The sequence below is a fragment of the Benincasa hispida genome, chromosome 1 (assembly GCF_027475165.1).
Source record: "Benincasa hispida cultivar pf3 chromosome 1, pf3_genome.v1.1, whole genome shotgun sequence".
NCBI classification, from domain to species: Eukaryota; Viridiplantae; Streptophyta; class Magnoliopsida; order Cucurbitales; family Cucurbitaceae; genus Benincasa; species Benincasa hispida.
Genome location: NC_143478.1, coordinates 15,278,618 through 15,296,509, shown reverse-complemented (window position 1 = coordinate 15,296,509; position 17,892 = coordinate 15,278,618). Strand labels below are relative to the sequence as shown.

Sequence of the window (17,892 nt, the reverse complement as noted above, 5' to 3'; positions counted from 1 at the left end):
ATTACATTCTATTATATAGATTTAAAAGCATCAAAACTTAAAGTCTAAGAATATTTTAAAACTTACTTGTCGAGTTCATATATCCAAACGAGTGACAACAAATAATCATCTAGCTTGAACTTTAAAATTAATTTTAAAAACCTATACGAGTAATGTGAATGTAAAAATAACATGGAAACAAACGAAAATATATATAGCATAATGTGAATATAAAAATTATGTATAAAAATGAACTAAAACTTTTTAATAGAATGTTCTTGAGAGTTGAGATTGAAAAGTGAATTTCGAATAAAAGAAAAAAATTTATAAACTACCCAATTCTGTTGCCTATAAAAACAAAAAAGTATTTTTTTACTATTTATTTATTAAAAAAAAGACATATTATATTTTAAAGGACACGTTATTTGACCAACTTTACCTTTATCAGGATTTACATGAGTTTGGCTTTAAAATCCCATTAACGATGAAAAAATCAAGGAAAAAAATCATTTAAAATTCGATGAAAAAATCAAGGAAAAAAATCATTTAAAATTCAAAATAAAATGTTAGTAGGCCGTAGGATTCAAATTCCTGTGCTTCACCAAAGACATTCCATACCAAGAAGAGCATTGTTATTTAGGTTGAACGTTTATATACATATTAATACATATTACTTTATAATTTATATTAAAATATAAAAAATAGATAAATTGAGGGGAAACCAACCCCTACGTGGCTCCGCCTATGTTTAAAGATATGAAACCACCTTCTATTAAAAAAAAAAAAAAAAAAAAAAAAAAAAAACATTCATTATAGGGGAAAATAATTGAACTAAAAAAAATCTTGAAGATGAAAAGTTTTTGAAAATTGTACTTGATTTTTTACAATTTTTAATAATAATTTTCATATTTCTTACACATCACAGCCCATCCAAGCGCCGATTGGCTACAGTCCCACATTGTTCAAGCAATTAAAAAAAGGGGGGGGGGGGGGGGGGGGGGGGGGGGGGGGGGAAGCAAGCGAGAGCTATATCCAGAACCAAAACAAGGACAGTCATTAGCTAAGGATGAAAGGAAACAGAAATCCTGTTATTCAACCTGCATAATAATTTTGTACTGTATTTATTTGCATCTTGAAGATAGAAATGGATTAAACACAGAGAGAGAAAGATCAGATGATCAAATGACATGAGCTTCATTTTTTAGTTTGTCAATGAGTTCATCAACAGATGACAAAATGATACCCGCCTTTCTTTTCGGAGGTTCTGTAACTTGAACGACCTCTAAATCTGGCTTTACATCCACATTTAATTCCTGTGGAGTGAACTTCTTTATGGGTTTCGATTTCGCTTTCATTATGTTCGGGAGCGTAGCATACCTTGGTTGATTCAGCCTCAAATCAGTTCTGCATGACAGAGCAAAAATATGAGTTCCTTGATTGAAGATATTTACATCCATGAAGTTTTATATGCAACTAGTTTTGTGAATTCTCTAAAAAACTCAATATGAAAGATCACTAGATTTCTAAGGATGAAATCTTAGAATTTTTTGTCCTGGTGGTCAAAATTGGCACATATCCTTCGCAAACTGTTAAAATTTACATTGAAGATAGAAATAGTTAGTAGTTTTCTGCATCAATATTTCAAGCCATTTTCCAGCTCTGAGGACAAGAAAATCTGGATGTGAAATATCAACATTTTAAATTATCAAGTTGAATCTACACAAGGTAAAGTTAATGTGTAAAGGCAGGAAACTAACGTGATTACGGCTGGTAAGTCCAAACAAAGAGTCTCAAGACCGCCATCCACTTCTCTGTCCACTGTCACTGCCTGCTTCTCCTTGTCTATCACAACCTACTGGAAACAAGGATCAGTGTCATATGAACATTTTCTCCATAAAGTAAGCAAAGTGATTTCTAGCAATATAAAAATGGCGAGAAGCAGATAACCATTTTCATATCCTCTTGGCACCTGTTTGTTAAATCTAAGAAAGGTTATAAATAATAACGAAGTTGAATAAAGTTCCAAGATTTTGAGGAGAGACAACATATACTGTCATTTTATGATGTAAATCGTATCAGTAACTTTCGTTCTATCATTTTTTGAAATAACTATGGGTGTCCACGCCTAACACCACTGCATAGTCATAATACTTTCGGCATAAAAAAAAAATCTCAATGGATTGTTTAACTTAAGACAAACTAGTTTGAATCCATCATCGAAGCAGTATCTCTAGAACTGAAAGACATGGTTGTACAACCTATAGAACATATCCTTTTCAAGTAGGGTCTTACCATCTAAGCAGTATCTAAACCTACAAATGAGTCAATCCCAATCCATGGTGATCTATATCTACTAGTTTCTTAAAAAAAATCTTAGAAGCTGTTGAAAATAAACTAACAAGGGAAGGACCAACATATATATTTACTTGACTACTACAGGAAAGACATTTTATATATGGAGAATCTACCTCATTAACTTGAACCTAATGGACGCAGCACCATGAAGTAAGCAGTGGATGTTGGAGCAGGATCTCAAAGTACTCAACGAAGTATGTATTATAGTATGTATCATGCTAGCATCTTACACTTAGATTATCGCCATTTTCCTTCTAAGTTGTTTCCTAAATGGTAAAATGTGCATGCTTGAGAAGCTAACCTTCGAAGCAAAAGTCCCTTGAGGCCAGTTCAGAAGACCTGCAACCATCTGCCCCGTTTGATTACAATCATCATCAATAGCCTACAAGTCCAGAGTCAGATTGGACAATAAGTATCCTTTTCAAGTTAAATATTGCAGTTAAAGAAAGATGAAAATGGATAACAACATAGAGACGAACAAACAACCAAATCCCACAATCCCAAATTCCAACAACATATTCCCCAACATCATGTCATAACCCATATGTAAATGGTCCAAGCAAACATATTTTAGGATAACGAGCCTCCCTATATTTCTACAATACTATGGAATCGTATAGTTTGAATCAAACTTTGGATAGTTTTACTACTGAATTCTATCGAATATATTTCATATGTCATATCAATGAAGACACTATGTACTTTATACAAAAAGCCTTTCCTACTTCTAAGTTCTAACAAATGGTAACATGTTCACACCCCAGCTGAATGTGAAATTTGTTTTTATGTTAAGGCTGAAGAAACTTTGTCAACAATTGAAAACCACAGAAGCTCAAACAAATGCCTAACCGTAGTTAGTAGTTCATGGGTTTGTCAACCAATGTGACCTTTTTGTGTATAGACCATGTTTTCCATCTAAATCAAAACAAACCATTCTAGAACATGACAGAAAACTCAGCCTCATACCAATAACCACCAGGAAATGTACAACAAAAATTAAAGCCCCGATAAGAGAAAGTAAAGGTTCAATTACTATTGAGGGAATAATTCAAGATCCCAAAATAATCAGAAACTCCAAATCAACACCATTAGAACAACTAATCCCAAGTACTCAAAATCCAATTCAATCAGCCATCACTAACAACCAGTTCACAAATTGAAAGATAGAGAAAAGCAAACCTGTTTGCCTAGTAAAAGAAGCCCAGGCTTCTCAACCTCAACGAGGGCCTTCAAAAGCTTGGCAACAGAGAGAGGATAAAGGGGTGCAGTGGCTTCCACATGAATGCCCCTGTCAGCGCCCATCGCTAGGCCCGTTCTGAGAGTATCGACGCACTGAGCCGGACCCATGGTGACCGCCACAACCTCAGAGGCTAAGCCAGCCTCCTTGATACGCAGAGCTTCCTCGATTGCAATCTCGCAAAAGGGGTTCATCGACATTTTGACGTTCTGGGTCTCAACGCCCGTCTAATTTTGCAGTTTTAAAAAGGGGTGATTCGTCTTCTAACAAAATGAATCGAAGAACATGAAATTTTCTAAAGTAATGAAGAATTGATTCTTACTCTGTCCGGTTTAACACGGATTTTGACGGCGTAATCGACGACTCGCTTAATGGCGACCATGATCTTCATCTTGATCGTTGTATTGTGTATTGCTGAGATTGGTAATTGGCTTTTGGTGTGTAAGTTCGAGATTGGCACGGGGAGAGAAGAGAACAAGCCGTTCAAGTCTCTTTTTTTCCTCTTTTTTTTTTTTCTTAATTTGAAAGGAAAATCAAGTCTCTCTTTGTAAAGCAAACAAAATGGCTTTAATCTTAATATCTGCAAGCAACCTCTCTATTTTCTTCTTTCCTTTCCTTCTCTTGTCAAAACATTTAAGCCATTCTGTCTTCTTTGACAGGTCGAAATTTCCTAACGTGAACCTTACCATCAATAATATAAATTTTCGAACTTTTTTTTTTTAAAAAAAATGGAAATACTTTTTAGATATGAGCTTAATCTAATACTTATTGACATGCTTTTTCATCTTAAGAAAAATACATTTTTAATCCCCAGATTTTGAGTTTAGTTTATATTTAATCCCTATGTTTCAAAATCTAATACTTTGTCCTTACTCAATTTTAGTCTTTGAGATAATAGAACCGTTAGTGTTTTAATGGAAGGTTGATTAGGATGATGACTAGACTAATATTAAATCAAAATAGATTGATGATGCGGCTATCTTAATATTGATCGGGAAAAAAAATCCATCTTTAAGGGGAAAAAAAAAAGAAACTCAACAAACACTGGAATCTAATGTTCAAAGAGATGAAGTTCTTGGAATCCAATATCTTATTTTCATAGAAGGAAGAGGAAGAGCCAAAGGAAGGAAGAGGAAGAAACTTCTTCTCTGGTTTTCTTTTTTTATTTTTAAGAGAGTTTTATTTAGGAAGTTTCTAAATTTTTGTTGCCAATGTTGGATGCTAAAGTAGTTATAGCCTAATGTTGAAGTTGAGAAATCAAATCCTAATTATATTGATTATAGTTTAAAATATATGAATTATATTCCATGGCACAATCTTAATTTCCTCTTAACTTTTCTTTCAAAATTGTTTTGGTGTTTAGAATAAAGGGATGCTGTTTATTTGGTTGGCCATTGTAACACAACTACAATAACTATGAAATTCTATTTTTCTTATAAAAAAATTTCAAAACAATATTGGAGGTAGGATTGGAATTAATCATGATGTGAATCTTTCTTTTTGAATGACTCTGCAAAATGTCCAATAAAAACGAGATAACTTAGAGATGAAGTTTTAAAACGGTAGAAAAAAGAAGAAGAAAAAAAGCTTAATTGCAAGAATATAATATAAGTCACATAATATTGAGAAAAAAATAGCAAAGATTTTGTTTTTCTGCCTTACAAAGCACAATCGGACAACAAAGTAGGTAAAATAATAGTAGCTACATCAAAAGAAAGAAGTGATTTTACAACCCTTGATCACAAAATTCATAAAACTAATGGTAGCAGTCTCATACTCCTTAATTAACTTTCTCTTCCTGTGTTTCTAATTGATTGAGAAGTATTGCATTCCAACCGTTAAAGATTCATCTATTTATATCCTCTCTAACAAAGAGATTGGAAGTACTTCCAATATAGATGTAGTCAACTCCTACAAAATATATATTGAGTAAAAATATTTATATTCTATATCAAATTTAAAAAATACTTACTGCCAATAAGATGTTGAATCTCATGAAAGCATTTCTTCTAGTTGTCTTTTTCCATATTGGACCTTTACACTGGCATTGTGATCCAATGGCTTACACTTGCTATAATGAACTCTTGTTCGTATTTGAGAAGGTCCTACTTCATCTACGTCTCGCTTCCTTTGTTTTCTAGGTCAACCTGAGATCCTTCTGATGGTAGGTGGAAGCAATGGTTACATTGTAGTCATAGGCCAAAAGACAGGCCATTCAATGATTGCATGAAATATGAGTAGATGCTCAATTGAGTTTGTTTACTATATGCTTCATCAAGAAATGTTTCAGGTCTCCTTTTTACATAATCAATACATTGAATAGAATGTTGGTAAGGAATTCCACTAGTCCCTTTTCGACAAGAACATGTTCTCTTGTCAAGGTCAACAACAAATTGGGTGTCACCATACCCAACCTCGAACATCAAATTTTCAGCCCAAAACGGTACAATTTTCCTATAAAGGGATTTATATTTCTCCAACTTTTTCACACTTCTGTATCCAAAGTTCTCCTCCATGTTATTATAAACAACATAATTCTTAGTAATCCTAATCATCACTAACTTTCTAATAGTTTCAAGTAACTAAATAATTGGTTTACTTCTTGCTTGCAATATAAGTGCATTGAAAGACTTAGATACATTTTCAACAAAAAAATCACACTTTAAAGTAGAAGAAAAGGCATGCCTAAACTAGAACTTAGCAGGTGTCTCCATCAAATACTGATATGCTTCCATATTTAACTTACCAAGCTTTGTCATCACCTCATCAAAAATCTTTTCTATTTGTACATTTAACAGTATTCCAAAACAAAGTTTTCAATGCCAAATCTTTGAACATTTTTTTGAAAATTTGCATACAAATGTCGCACACAAAAACGATGAGGTACATTTGGGAAAATATCATCGAATGTTGGTACTAGACCCTATCAAAACAAGGAATAATCATAAATACAAAATTTAAACATCATATTATATATACAACGAATCACAAATCAAAGTGATAATTTCTAAATCAAAAGTATTACCTTTTGTTGGTCAGAGATAAATATGTACCCTTTAGATTTGAAGTGTCCGATGTCACCTTGAAGAAATGTGAGAAACTATGTCCAACTATCTTTACTCTTGGCTTCGATAACAACCCATGAAAATGGATACAAGCAATTGTTTCCATCTATGTCGACGACTGCCATTAATTGTTCTTGGCATGACCCTTTTAAGTGGCAAGCATCCAAACCTATAAAAGGTCTACAACCTGCTTGAAATCCCTCCTTGCAAGCCTTTAAACACATGTAAAATCTTCTAAACACAGGCTCATTATCTTCTCTCAGTCGATCACATTATATCTTCACAATTGATCCCTCATTGGATCATCTAATTTCCTCTGCATAATCCCAAAGCCTCTTATATTGTTCAATTATGCTGTCATTTATCTTTATTAGTGCTTTCTTTCTTGTTCGGTATGCCTGACTTCTAGAAATATTTACTTCGAAGTGATCTCTCCTTACTGCTTCAATGACTTCCACAAGTGACCAATCAGATTGGTCCTTAAATCTCTCAAAGTAGGTTCTTGCTATCCAGGCAGAATTCATATTTTTATTTTGAAAGTCCCCAGAACATATATGACAACCTTCATAATTCTTAATCTAAATTGTATTATCATTTTGGATAACACTTATATGCAATCTCCATTTGCATTCTCCAGAATAAATTGCAGTCACCTTTATCTTGTCATTCTTAATCAATTTCACAGTATATTATTTTTTTAATAGCATATTGTTTTGTAACATCTTTTAAAATTTTTGGACTACTAAATCTCATTCCTATGCTAAATTGAATAAAATTTGTCACTTTCAGCCCTAAGTTCTAATCTCGTGACTTCTTTTTCTCCATCAGAGTCTTGAGGAGTATGGAGAACATTAGAAAACTTGTTATAATAAGACTCAATCTCTTCAACTACATCAATATTCAGATCCATTGAAACATGAGATTCGTTTGAATCCTCATCAGGAGACTCATATCCACTTTCATCAAACTCTTCATCAAAACACATGCCTTCCTCAACTTCATTGTCATGAAAATTCCAATCCATCGTTCTATGTATACACACACAGAAAAAAAAAATTACAGATTACACCCTCTGTGAAATGTATAAAACACACATACAAAAGTAAAATATCATTATTAAAAAAATAATAAAAGTTTATCTTTCTTCTTCCTTACTTTGGCTCTTCCGAAATATTGGATTCTAACAACTTCACCTCTTCCTACGTTGGATTCAAGCATCTTTTCAGTTTCTTTTCTTTTTTTTTCCCTTAAAAAAAACTTTTTACCCTATCAATATTAAAATAGTCATATCATCAATCTATTTTTATTTAAAATTAGTCCAGTCATCATCTTAACCAACCTTCCGTTAAGTTACTACAGACTAAAATTGAGTATTATTGAAATCTCACGGACAAAAGTGTTATATTTCGAAACATAAGAACTAAATAAAAACTAAAATTCTAGGGACCAACCAGTTTTTCTTTTTTTCTTTTTTTCTTTTTTGTTATATTTAAGTTTCGATATCACATTCCTATTATTTTCTATTAAAAGATAAATAATTCTATTTTTTTAAAAGGAAAAATAAAAAAATATATCTATTCATATCGACATTATATCAAATTCATTGATATTTTCATGAGATTGGAATACAATATTTTTTTGTATCAACATTTAAAACACTATCTCTTTCCATTATCTCTATCTCACGTTGAATTCAAAAAAGAAAGAAGAGAAAATGGTTTTTAAACAAAAAAGGAATAAAAAAAATTATCTTCTTCTAATACAACGACATGGCATAACTCGATAATAAACGGTATGTGTTTCTTCTCATTTGCAATATGAGATTCAAATATCTATATCTACATTTGTTATTATATAAAATAAAAATAAAAAGCACCTAGCTTTCCGACTTTTAGAAATTTCTTATAGAAGTTGAATTTAAAGTTATGTCACACTCACGATTTTTTGCACCTATTATCGCGGTGAGAGGGGTTTGGTCTTGTCGTACTGTGAGTTTTTTTATTTTTATTTTTTTTTTTTACTTATGATCTTCTTTCATGCGTCTTTATATTTTATGATCCGTTTTCACTATCTTATAAATTATAATATTTTGTTTGCATCAGAAGGCACTTCCTTCCCAATCAACTCGCACTCGGAATGAAATCTCTAATCCAATGCCTTTTTCAAAACTCAAACCCGATGCTATCTTAATAATGCGACGAAGAAATTTAAGGGGAGACCCAACGGCCTAATGATATCAAGTTGGGGATGAACTTACCATCGCGGTTGCTTTTTCGAAGCCCTAACCCGGTTTTAAATATGCAACCCGATTGAATAAAATATCCAAAACTCGGATAACATTACCCATGTCACCGCAACAGTGGTGAACAACTCAGCCCAACGATGCCTTTTCCGAAGCCCTAACCCGATAATAAATAAAAAGCCCGAAATTCAAATTTATTAATCAGAATGAAAAAAAAAAAAAAACATAATCCAAATCAAATAAAGTATGTGAGTTCATCCCCAACCCGATATCATTAACTCATTGGGTCTCCCCTCAAATTTTTTCGTCACGTTATTATGATGGCATCAAATTCGAGTTTTGGAAAGGCGTCAGACTAGAGATCTCATCCTGAGCGCGAGTTCATTGGAAAGACTGAAAAGTACCCTCTGACATAAGCAAGTGGTTATAATTTAGAAGATAGTGGGAGCGGGTCATAAAATATAAAGGTGTGCGAGAAAAAAGTCATCCGTACCCAAAAAAAAAAAAAAAACTCTCTTTTTGCTCCAAATATTTTTTCTGTTTTATGTGACATAGAGAATCTATGAAGGGGCTAGGAACACCCCACGTGAGGTCATTTTACATGTATATAGTTTAGTTACTATTAAATATAAAAAATAAGGGTGTTCGGTTAGGTTGGGTTGGGTCGAAAGACTTTTTAAACCCAACCCAATTATTCGGTTGTAAATTTCTTCAACCCAAATAACTCTTATTAAAAAATGAACCTAAACCAACGCAATCATGAAATATTTGGATTGGGTTGGTTCGTTAATCGGGTTATTTATTTAAAATTTTGTTCTAAAAAGAAACAAAACGTAAATATGTAAAAATCTAATTTAATTGTTTTCATATATTGAATTAAGATTAACAACTCAATTTCAATTTATATAATGAAATTTTCTTTCTAAACTGTAAAGAAACTACTTTGTTGAAGAATAAATTATTTAAAAAAATATTGAAATTAAATAAAATTAAAATCAATATATTTATAAATAATTGTGCTATAAGTAATAAAAATATATATTTTAAAGATAATAATAAATTCGAGTTGGTTTGGGTTATATTAGGTGAATCCATGAACTAACCCAACCCATAAAATAATTTTTATTTATTTGAATTCAATCCAAAACAAATGAGTTGATAATCGTACCCAACCAAAATCGTACAGATTGAATTGGGCTGATTGATTTTTTGGGCCATCGAATTTTTTGAACACCGTTAATAAAAAAATGTTGGCTCGTTGTTGAGGTGGTGGACATTTTTTAGTTGGGTGGTTTTAGGGTTCCAAGTTGGATGGATGTAGTTTTGTTTTCTTTTAAATTAATCAATTTTTATTGTTTAAAATTTCATTGTGTGTGGTTAGAAAAACTTGATCCATTTTTATCTTTTCACATATGTGTACATGTTCAGAAATATTTTTAAAATTTTAGAACCATTTGGTAACTATTTACTTATTGGATTTTTTAAAAATTAAGGTATATAAATACTATTTTTACATATAATTTATCACATTCAAATTAGTACAAGTTTAATCATTAGTTTTAAAAATTATGACAAATAAATATCTTAAATTTCAATCTGAATTCTATTAAGTCCTTATAGATATATACAGTTTCAATTTAGTATCTAAAAATCCCATAAAATATACATATAATAATCTTAAAAACTAATCTTTGTATTACATGAAAAAAAATTAATTTTGTTTCTAATTGAACCTCAAATTTTCAATTTTGTAGCCAATAGTTACATTATTTTTTTAAAAAAAAAAAGTGTTTAGTACTACATATTAAACACACAAATTGAGATGTAAGTGATTTAGTATATATTTTTTGAAGTTCAATAATTATATATGACATAAATCTAGAAGTTAATGAGCCAAAATTTTAACCTTATATAATGTTGTGCCCTAACATGAAATTCTAGATCTACGAGTATTCATATACCAATTAATTATGCTCGCTTTGATAAAATTATATAATTTGAATATTTTATCGATGCAATGAAAAAATATATTTATATGAACTTGTGCCTCCCGTTACGTAAAATCCTGACAGAAACATTGTTGGATCAATTGGCCTATGTTGATGTTCATGGCATTGTGGCAAATCTATGTTGGGTTTGGGCCACATAAATACTCTTCATCAAAATAAGCCCACAAGCACAAATCGTCGGCGCGGAATTTTGGTTATTTTACTTTTAATTCCATTTTGATTTAGTCTCGTATTTATAGTTGATTTATTTTTAATAAATCTTAAATTTAGTTTTTTAAAATTAATTTTTTTTAATAAAATTTGTTAAATAATAATAAGAGCTTTCATGCAAAGAAAAATACTATGAATCCTACTCTTACTTGCAAAAAAAAAAATAATAATAATAATAATAAATAATGAACTAACTCCAAGAACTAGTTTTGAAACTTATTGAGTAAAATGATTAATAAAATGTCTTTAATTATAAAATTTGAAGCCTTTCAAAAAAAGAATTATAAAATTTAAAGAATAATCGTGGATGGTTGGGGCCGAGCTGAAAACGAATTTGCTGTTGGATCGTTCATGAGCAGCAGTTAATTGGCCCATACATCAAAGCTAAGATTTCTAAGGTAAACATTGGTTAAGATTTTTCATTCAAGAGAATAATACGAATTACCAAGCTATGCCTTTTTAAGTTGTAGAAGTGCATTTAAAATAAAGTGATTTCAGGAATATCATTTCCATTGAAATCACTTTAACTAAAACTGTTTAACCACTTTATTGGTTGGTACTCGATTTTGAAAAGTATTTATTTAGCTAACTACTTCGTTTTTTTTTTTTTTTAACAATGATTTGTATCTTTCTTAAATATAATGGTTGAATTCTTAGTCAAATTCTAAAAATAAAAACAAATTTTCAAATTTTGACTTGACTTTTTAAACCATTGGTAAAAAATAATTAACAAATGAATAAATTTGAAGGTGAAAGTAGTGTTTATAGGCTTAATTTTCAAAAACAAAAAATAAAAAACCAACACCCTATTTGGTAACATTTCGTTTTTTGTTTTTGTTTTTAGAAATTAAGTTTATGAATACTATTTCTACCTCTAAATTTTTTTTTTTTTTTTTGTTATTTATTTTTCACCAGTCAAATTTTGATAACTAAAAAAATATAGCTTTCAAAAAGTTGTTTTATTTTTGAAATATGGGTAAAAATTTAAACATTATATTTAAGAAAAATGTAAATTATTATAAGAAATGTAGATGAAATATATTTAATATTAAAAAACGAAAACAAAAAACTAAATCATTACTAAACGGGTCTTAGTTTTTACTTTTATGTATTTCTGCTACAAACACTTTGCAAGTAATTTCTCAAGAATACTACAGATGCTTATTATTATTATTATTATTATTATTATTATTATTATTTAGCATACTAGAAAAAAAAGCTTCTATTTTTTTAAGCGCTTTTAAATAACTTTTCGATCAAACTTTCAAGTATCATTTGTCACGACCAAAAAGCACTCTCAAAACATAAAGCCTTTGGAAAAGTGATTTTTAAGTCTTGAAAATTCACTTATATTATGTCTATTGATCTTAATTTTAATTTATTGTTAAATAAGATAAATAGTTGAAAATCTACGGTGAAAGTTCACATTTAAATAAATATCCATTTATGTAGAAAGTATCACATTTACAAATACAAGACTGAAGATTTGAATTTAAAATGTTTTGGAAAGAGTAAATATGTTTGATGATATATTTGGTAGTGATTTTAAAATTGTGAAAATGATTTTAGTAATTTTTAAAAATACATAAAAGATACATTTGATCATTCATAATCAATTTTAATGGTATCAAAACCGCGTTTAAAAGTATAAAATCAAACATTGAACCGATTTTGAGTGATTAAATGCATGTTTAAGAGTGATTCTAAAATTGTTAAAATCACTTTTGTCATGTTTTTAATTTTGAAACACACTTCTAACTAATATTGAATTTTACATTTTTAAATATAATTTTAATATCATCTAAATCGGTTGCTAATTATTAAAAGCATGTTTTAGAGTGGTTTTGAAAATGAAAAAATAGATTTTAATCATTTTAGAATCACTCCAAAACATGCTCTACATGTATGTTTCGGTTGTGATTTTAAATATGACAAATTTTATCTATTTCAAAATCACTCCCAAATATGCATTTAACCATTGAAATAACACATGTTTACTATGTACATTATTTTAAAATGATATTTGTCATAACTTTCTTATATATTAATTGAATATCCTTATAAGAGTTTCATATAATACTTTTTTGTAGAAATGTTTAATGGGTGGCAATTCCCATTTATCATTTTTGCAAATATAGCAACAAAGTTATGCTTTTTCAAATACAGCAAACAAGTTTTTTAGGAAAATGTGATGCATGTCTCTAATAAATATACCCACTAAAAAATGTTTGATAAATTAATAAATGTTTATCAATATCAATCAGTAAAGACATTTATCAAGATTTATATCTCCTGATGATATATGCCTATCACAAATATATTGATAGATATAAAAAAGATGCATATCATTTATCGATGCAAATTAACGATAAATAACGGAGTGAGACATGTTAAATACAGACAATAGAACCTTTATTGTAGATGACTTTTTTTCTTACAACTATGCCCCTATATGATACCTATACTGATAAGGCCATATGGACCAATTAAACTTGTCCAATACATATCACAATGTAGAGAGGTGGAAGTGTTGTTCCCCAAAATAGCAAAACAGGATAAGAGACATACTAAGGTTGACAAGCCATTTATGTTTTTCCTAATCATAGGGACTTGCAAAGTAGGCATAAACCACATCCAACAAATTATATTAGGAAAGCAAATTCTACCTTTTTAGATATGTTAAATGAAAACAAATTAATCATCATCCCTTTTTATATTTATAAACAAAGTTTAAAATATTCACTTCCTTTCTTTTAACTTTTAAGAATACTTATAATTAAATAAAGGGATAATTTCTACGTTTACAGGTGATACTATAGAATTTTTTTAGTTTAATAATATATAGATTGAGATTCAAGCTTCTGATCTCTTTCTCGACAGTTGAAATGTTAGCATATCATACTATAAGGGGTTGTTTGAGAACTCGTAATGGAATGAATTTGTAATGTAATCTAAAAGTCTAAAACCCATGGTTGGATTGAACTTTTGGACTCGATTTATAATATCAAACTCATTTTGTTCCCACAATTTTCAACTCAACCATCTTTTCCTACCGTTTTCACATTTCATGACCCTATTTTCATTCCACTCTCAATTCTCTACGTATTCTAATACTCCTCTTATTACATTCCAACCTTCTAAACAATTCGTACTAGCTCATAGCCAATCTTTAACTTCAATTATATTGAACCAAGAAATAGAACAGCAAAATACACCCACAAGCATCCAATCTTTAGCTTCAATCTTTTGTGCAATAATTTTGATAATTATGGCTGGTTTTAGAAGGGGAAAAAAAATTAAAAAATACATTAAAAAAAGCTATCAATCTTTTGATTGAACCTTTCTCAGAATGCTAACACTTTGCATCTCTAAATCAATCACAACAAAAATTAGTTTTTCTAACTCTTAATTCTCTTCCAAACGAACCGGTTGAACTTGAACAGCATTTCTACAACTTCTACCATTTCCAAAAGAAAACAAAGACCTCCTCCCTCTCCCATTACACCCATCGCCGCCGGGACTAACCGCACTCCCACGGCGGCTCTGCTGCAACGCCGCCTGCACCGCCAGATACATCTGCCGCTCCGCCGACGAGTCCATCGAAACCGAACGTCTAATGGGTTGAATGCAAAATTGCTCATCTTTCTGTCTAGTGTCAATCCACTCATCTCCTAAACTCGTCACTTTCTGCAGCTTCCGCCGTTTTTTCCCCTGTTCCAATTTCCCCGCCGGCAATTCCCCTGAACTCGCCCGGTCTTGTGAAAATTGGCCGGATGGGTCGTTTCTATTTCCACCCAATTCAATCACTACGAAATCCCTTTCACCTCCGCCGCCGATTGGATCCTCTGGCGAGGAGCTCGGCAGAGGAAATCGATGAAACAGAACAGAGCTAGAAATGGTGGTTCTACAGAGTGGGCAATTGGGATTATTTTGCAGCCAAATGTCGATGCAATCGATGTGAAATAAATGTGAGCAAATGGGAATAATTCGAACCGTCTCATCCTCTTCAAATTCACTCAAACAAACAGCGCATTCAGATGAGGTTTTCTCTTTGGGCACTGATTTCTTGTATTGCAGTAAAGGGATTGATCTAATCACCGAATCGTCCAGACCCCGGTTCTCGATGGCCGGAGAGTAGGCCGTCGGGGATGGGAGGCGCCGGGTGGAGGAGGGGGAGAGACGGCGGAGGAGATCGATGCGGTGCCAGTTGAGGCAACAGTTGATGACGAAGACATAGTAGCTGAGGAGCAATAAGGCAGTGGCGAGAATTCCAATAATGGCAATGACGATAATGGGGAAGCTAGAATGAGATGGATTTGGGAGATTTGGGGGAGGAAATGGAGGAATATGCTGGGAAGTTCTGATTTTGGTGAAGAAATCCATGGAAAGGAAGGATTTTGAGAGATGAATGTGGATAGATCTTGAAAGGGAGGAAGAAGAAAGAAGAAGAGAGAAAATGGAAGGGAATGGAAACCCAAAAATGAGGAGAGAAATGGAAGAAAGGGGAAAAAAACCTAGGTGGGAATAAATGAGGTTGGTTTGGAGAAAAATGGAAAACACTTCAGTGGAAATGAGCTGGACTTGCCTTTTTAAAATAACAGGGGAAAACTGGTCAGTCAGTGTGACAGTACTTTGTAGTTGCTGTTTCCCCCCCCCCCCCTTTTCACATCCTTTGTTAATGTGTATAACAGTAGAATAGTAGAATATAGTTAACATTGGAGTTTGGTTATCAATTTTCTAGAAGTTTCTTAGTATTTTGCTTTTTTCTTTTTTGTTATTAATGTGCCGTAACTATATAAAAACTAGAGAAATGATTAAATATGTATTGGTTTTGAATATAAATGAGAAGAAAATTATACTAATTTCTATCCAATATTAGTTAACACAACATATCTTAACTAATTTAACTATATTTAGAATAGACAATGATGAGATGCAAGTTAGGTTATATTTATTTCAAGTATCCCTCTTTTTGTTATATACTAAAATAAATAATTTACTGTGACAAATTTTTACTGAATAACTATCTTATATCGGCTGCACCTAACTCATGTTGACCTTCTATTCACACCCAAAGAAAATAATTCAACTTTTTTAATTTTTTTTGCCACATGGCACATTGTTATTGAATATTATCTAAACTGCAAAAAAAAATGAGTGTTACCTGAACTGCACAATTTTTTTTATAAAGATTTGTGCCACCTAAGTTTTTTTTTTTTTTTTTTTTTTTATCATTTAAAAGCGTTTAAAAGTAACTTCAGTTTTTTTTTACTATAAAAACTGTATATTTGCATTTGTAGCACTAGTGGATTCAAATCGCTTGTCGTTTGTAGTTTACTATGGCAAAAAAAGAACAAACTGTACTTACTTTTGACGCAATGAATGAATAAATGAATGGATTAGTGGCATTTGCTAATATATTGTTATATAGAAAAAGATAATGAAATTTAAAAGTATGAACGGTTATTTTTAAAAACAATAAAATAAAAAGAAAAAAAGTAAAAGAAAATGGATGGAATTTTGGAGGGAATAATGATTTAAAAGGGTGGGCTTTGACTTGTGAATCACTCTTTATTTATTATTATTTTGTTTATAATCAATTATCAATCAATAGGCGAAATTTGCTCAATTCCCACCTCCATTCCAAATTCCATCATGAACTCTCTTAAACACACGCTTTCATATTATTATTTGTGTTACCTTTGTGAGAAAAAAAATAGTTTTAACTTATTTTATCACTAAGCATGATTTGCTAATGATTTAAACATTGGTTAAAATTAAATTTAAATAAAATATAATTTGCCTTATGATGTTTATTTATTCCAATTGCTTTTTAGAAACTTTTTAATAAGGCCATTTTTACTTTATTGGATGTATTAGAGATTAATTGAAATTTCAAATATATTGGGACCAAAGTTTTAACTTAACATTTGAGATAATTATAAAAGTATAATTTGGTGTTCTGCGTTAATCCTTTCAAATTTAAAAGATTTCAATAATTTCTTTGATTTTGAACTCTAGATTGTACTTCTATTTAGTAATATTACTAATGAAATAAGTATCTATATTGCATAGTAAATCATTTAGTTGAATTGGTATGATGAGGGAAATAATTCAATATAACATAATTTAATGTATTGTGTCAATGGGCTACTAGAAGTTTTAATTACAATGTCTAAATATAAACATAACTAATAACTTAATAAGATATGATATTTCCTATGAAGTCAAAAATTCAAATCTCTATACTCTAAATATTTTTTGTATTAAAAAAAATTCAAAACTAAATGGACACTAGATTTTTTTTTTTTTTTTTTTAATTTTGAAAACTGACATAATAAATAATAGTTTCATATGAGAGTTCCATTTTTTTTTTTTTGAGGAAATGATGATAATGATATTTTTTTTCTTATAATTATTTAGGTATATATATATATATATATATATATTAGTCACTGATTTAGATGATTCATAGTTCAGTTAATTGAATGAGGATTATCAAACACCAAGCTTGTCAGATTACAATATAGTCTTCCGACTTAGTTTATATATTTTCAAATTTATAATAATTTAGTCCATAAATTTTATTATATAAAAATTTTCATCAAACTTAATTGCCAATTTTTGTTATATATAATAACTAAGACTCTTTTTGATAACAATTTGATTTTTTTTGTGTGAAAATTATGCTTGTAAACATTACTTCTACCCACTAATTTCTTTGCTTCGTTATTTAGTAAAAAATAAAATGGTTTACCTTTTAATAGGTAGAATTCAAATTTGTTTTAATTAGAT

At 30.5% G+C, this 17,892-nt stretch overlaps 2 protein-coding genes across 2 annotated transcripts; both read right to left on the bottom strand.

Annotated features, from left to right (window-relative positions):
* Positions 1-1,046: 1,046 nt before the first annotated feature.
* On the bottom strand, positions 1,047-4,267 carry ETFBETA (electron transfer flavoprotein beta). Its single transcript, XM_039021421.2, has 5 exons — positions 3,894-4,267; positions 3,514-3,798; positions 2,636-2,716; positions 1,737-1,831; positions 1,047-1,383 (listed from the first exon to the last, which is right to left on the bottom strand). The coding sequence occupies exons 1-5, from the start codon at positions 3,960-3,962 to the stop codon at positions 1,158-1,160; spliced, it is 756 nt and encodes a 251-aa protein (XP_038877349.1). The 5' UTR covers positions 3,963-4,267; the 3' UTR covers positions 1,047-1,157.
* Positions 4,268-14,253: 9,986 nt separating this feature from the next.
* Positions 14,254-15,727, bottom strand: LOC120069649 (RING/U-box superfamily protein). The gene has a single exon (XM_039021432.2). It carries the CDS (start codon positions 15,478-15,480, stop codon positions 14,503-14,505), a length of 978 nt encoding a protein of 325 aa, XP_038877360.1. The 5' UTR covers positions 15,481-15,727; the 3' UTR covers positions 14,254-14,502.
* Between the last annotated feature and the right edge of the window lie 2,165 nt (positions 15,728-17,892).

Coding starts and splice junctions, on each gene's coding strand:
- ETFBETA (XM_039021421.2), bottom strand. CDS start 3,962: ATGAAGATCATGGTCGCCATTAAGCGAGTCGTCGATTACGCCGTCAAA. Junction 2,717..3,513: donor TTCTTTTACTAGGCAAACAG/GTTTGCTTTTCT, acceptor CTGGACTTGTAG/GCTATTGATGATGATTGTAA. Junction 1,832..2,635: donor AAGGGACTTTTGCTTCGAAG/GTTAGCTTCTCA, acceptor TGTTTCCAGTAG/GTTGTGATAGACAAGGAGAA.
- LOC120069649 (XM_039021432.2), bottom strand. CDS start 15,480: ATGGATTTCTTCACCAAAATCAGAACTTCCCAGCATATTCCTCCATTT.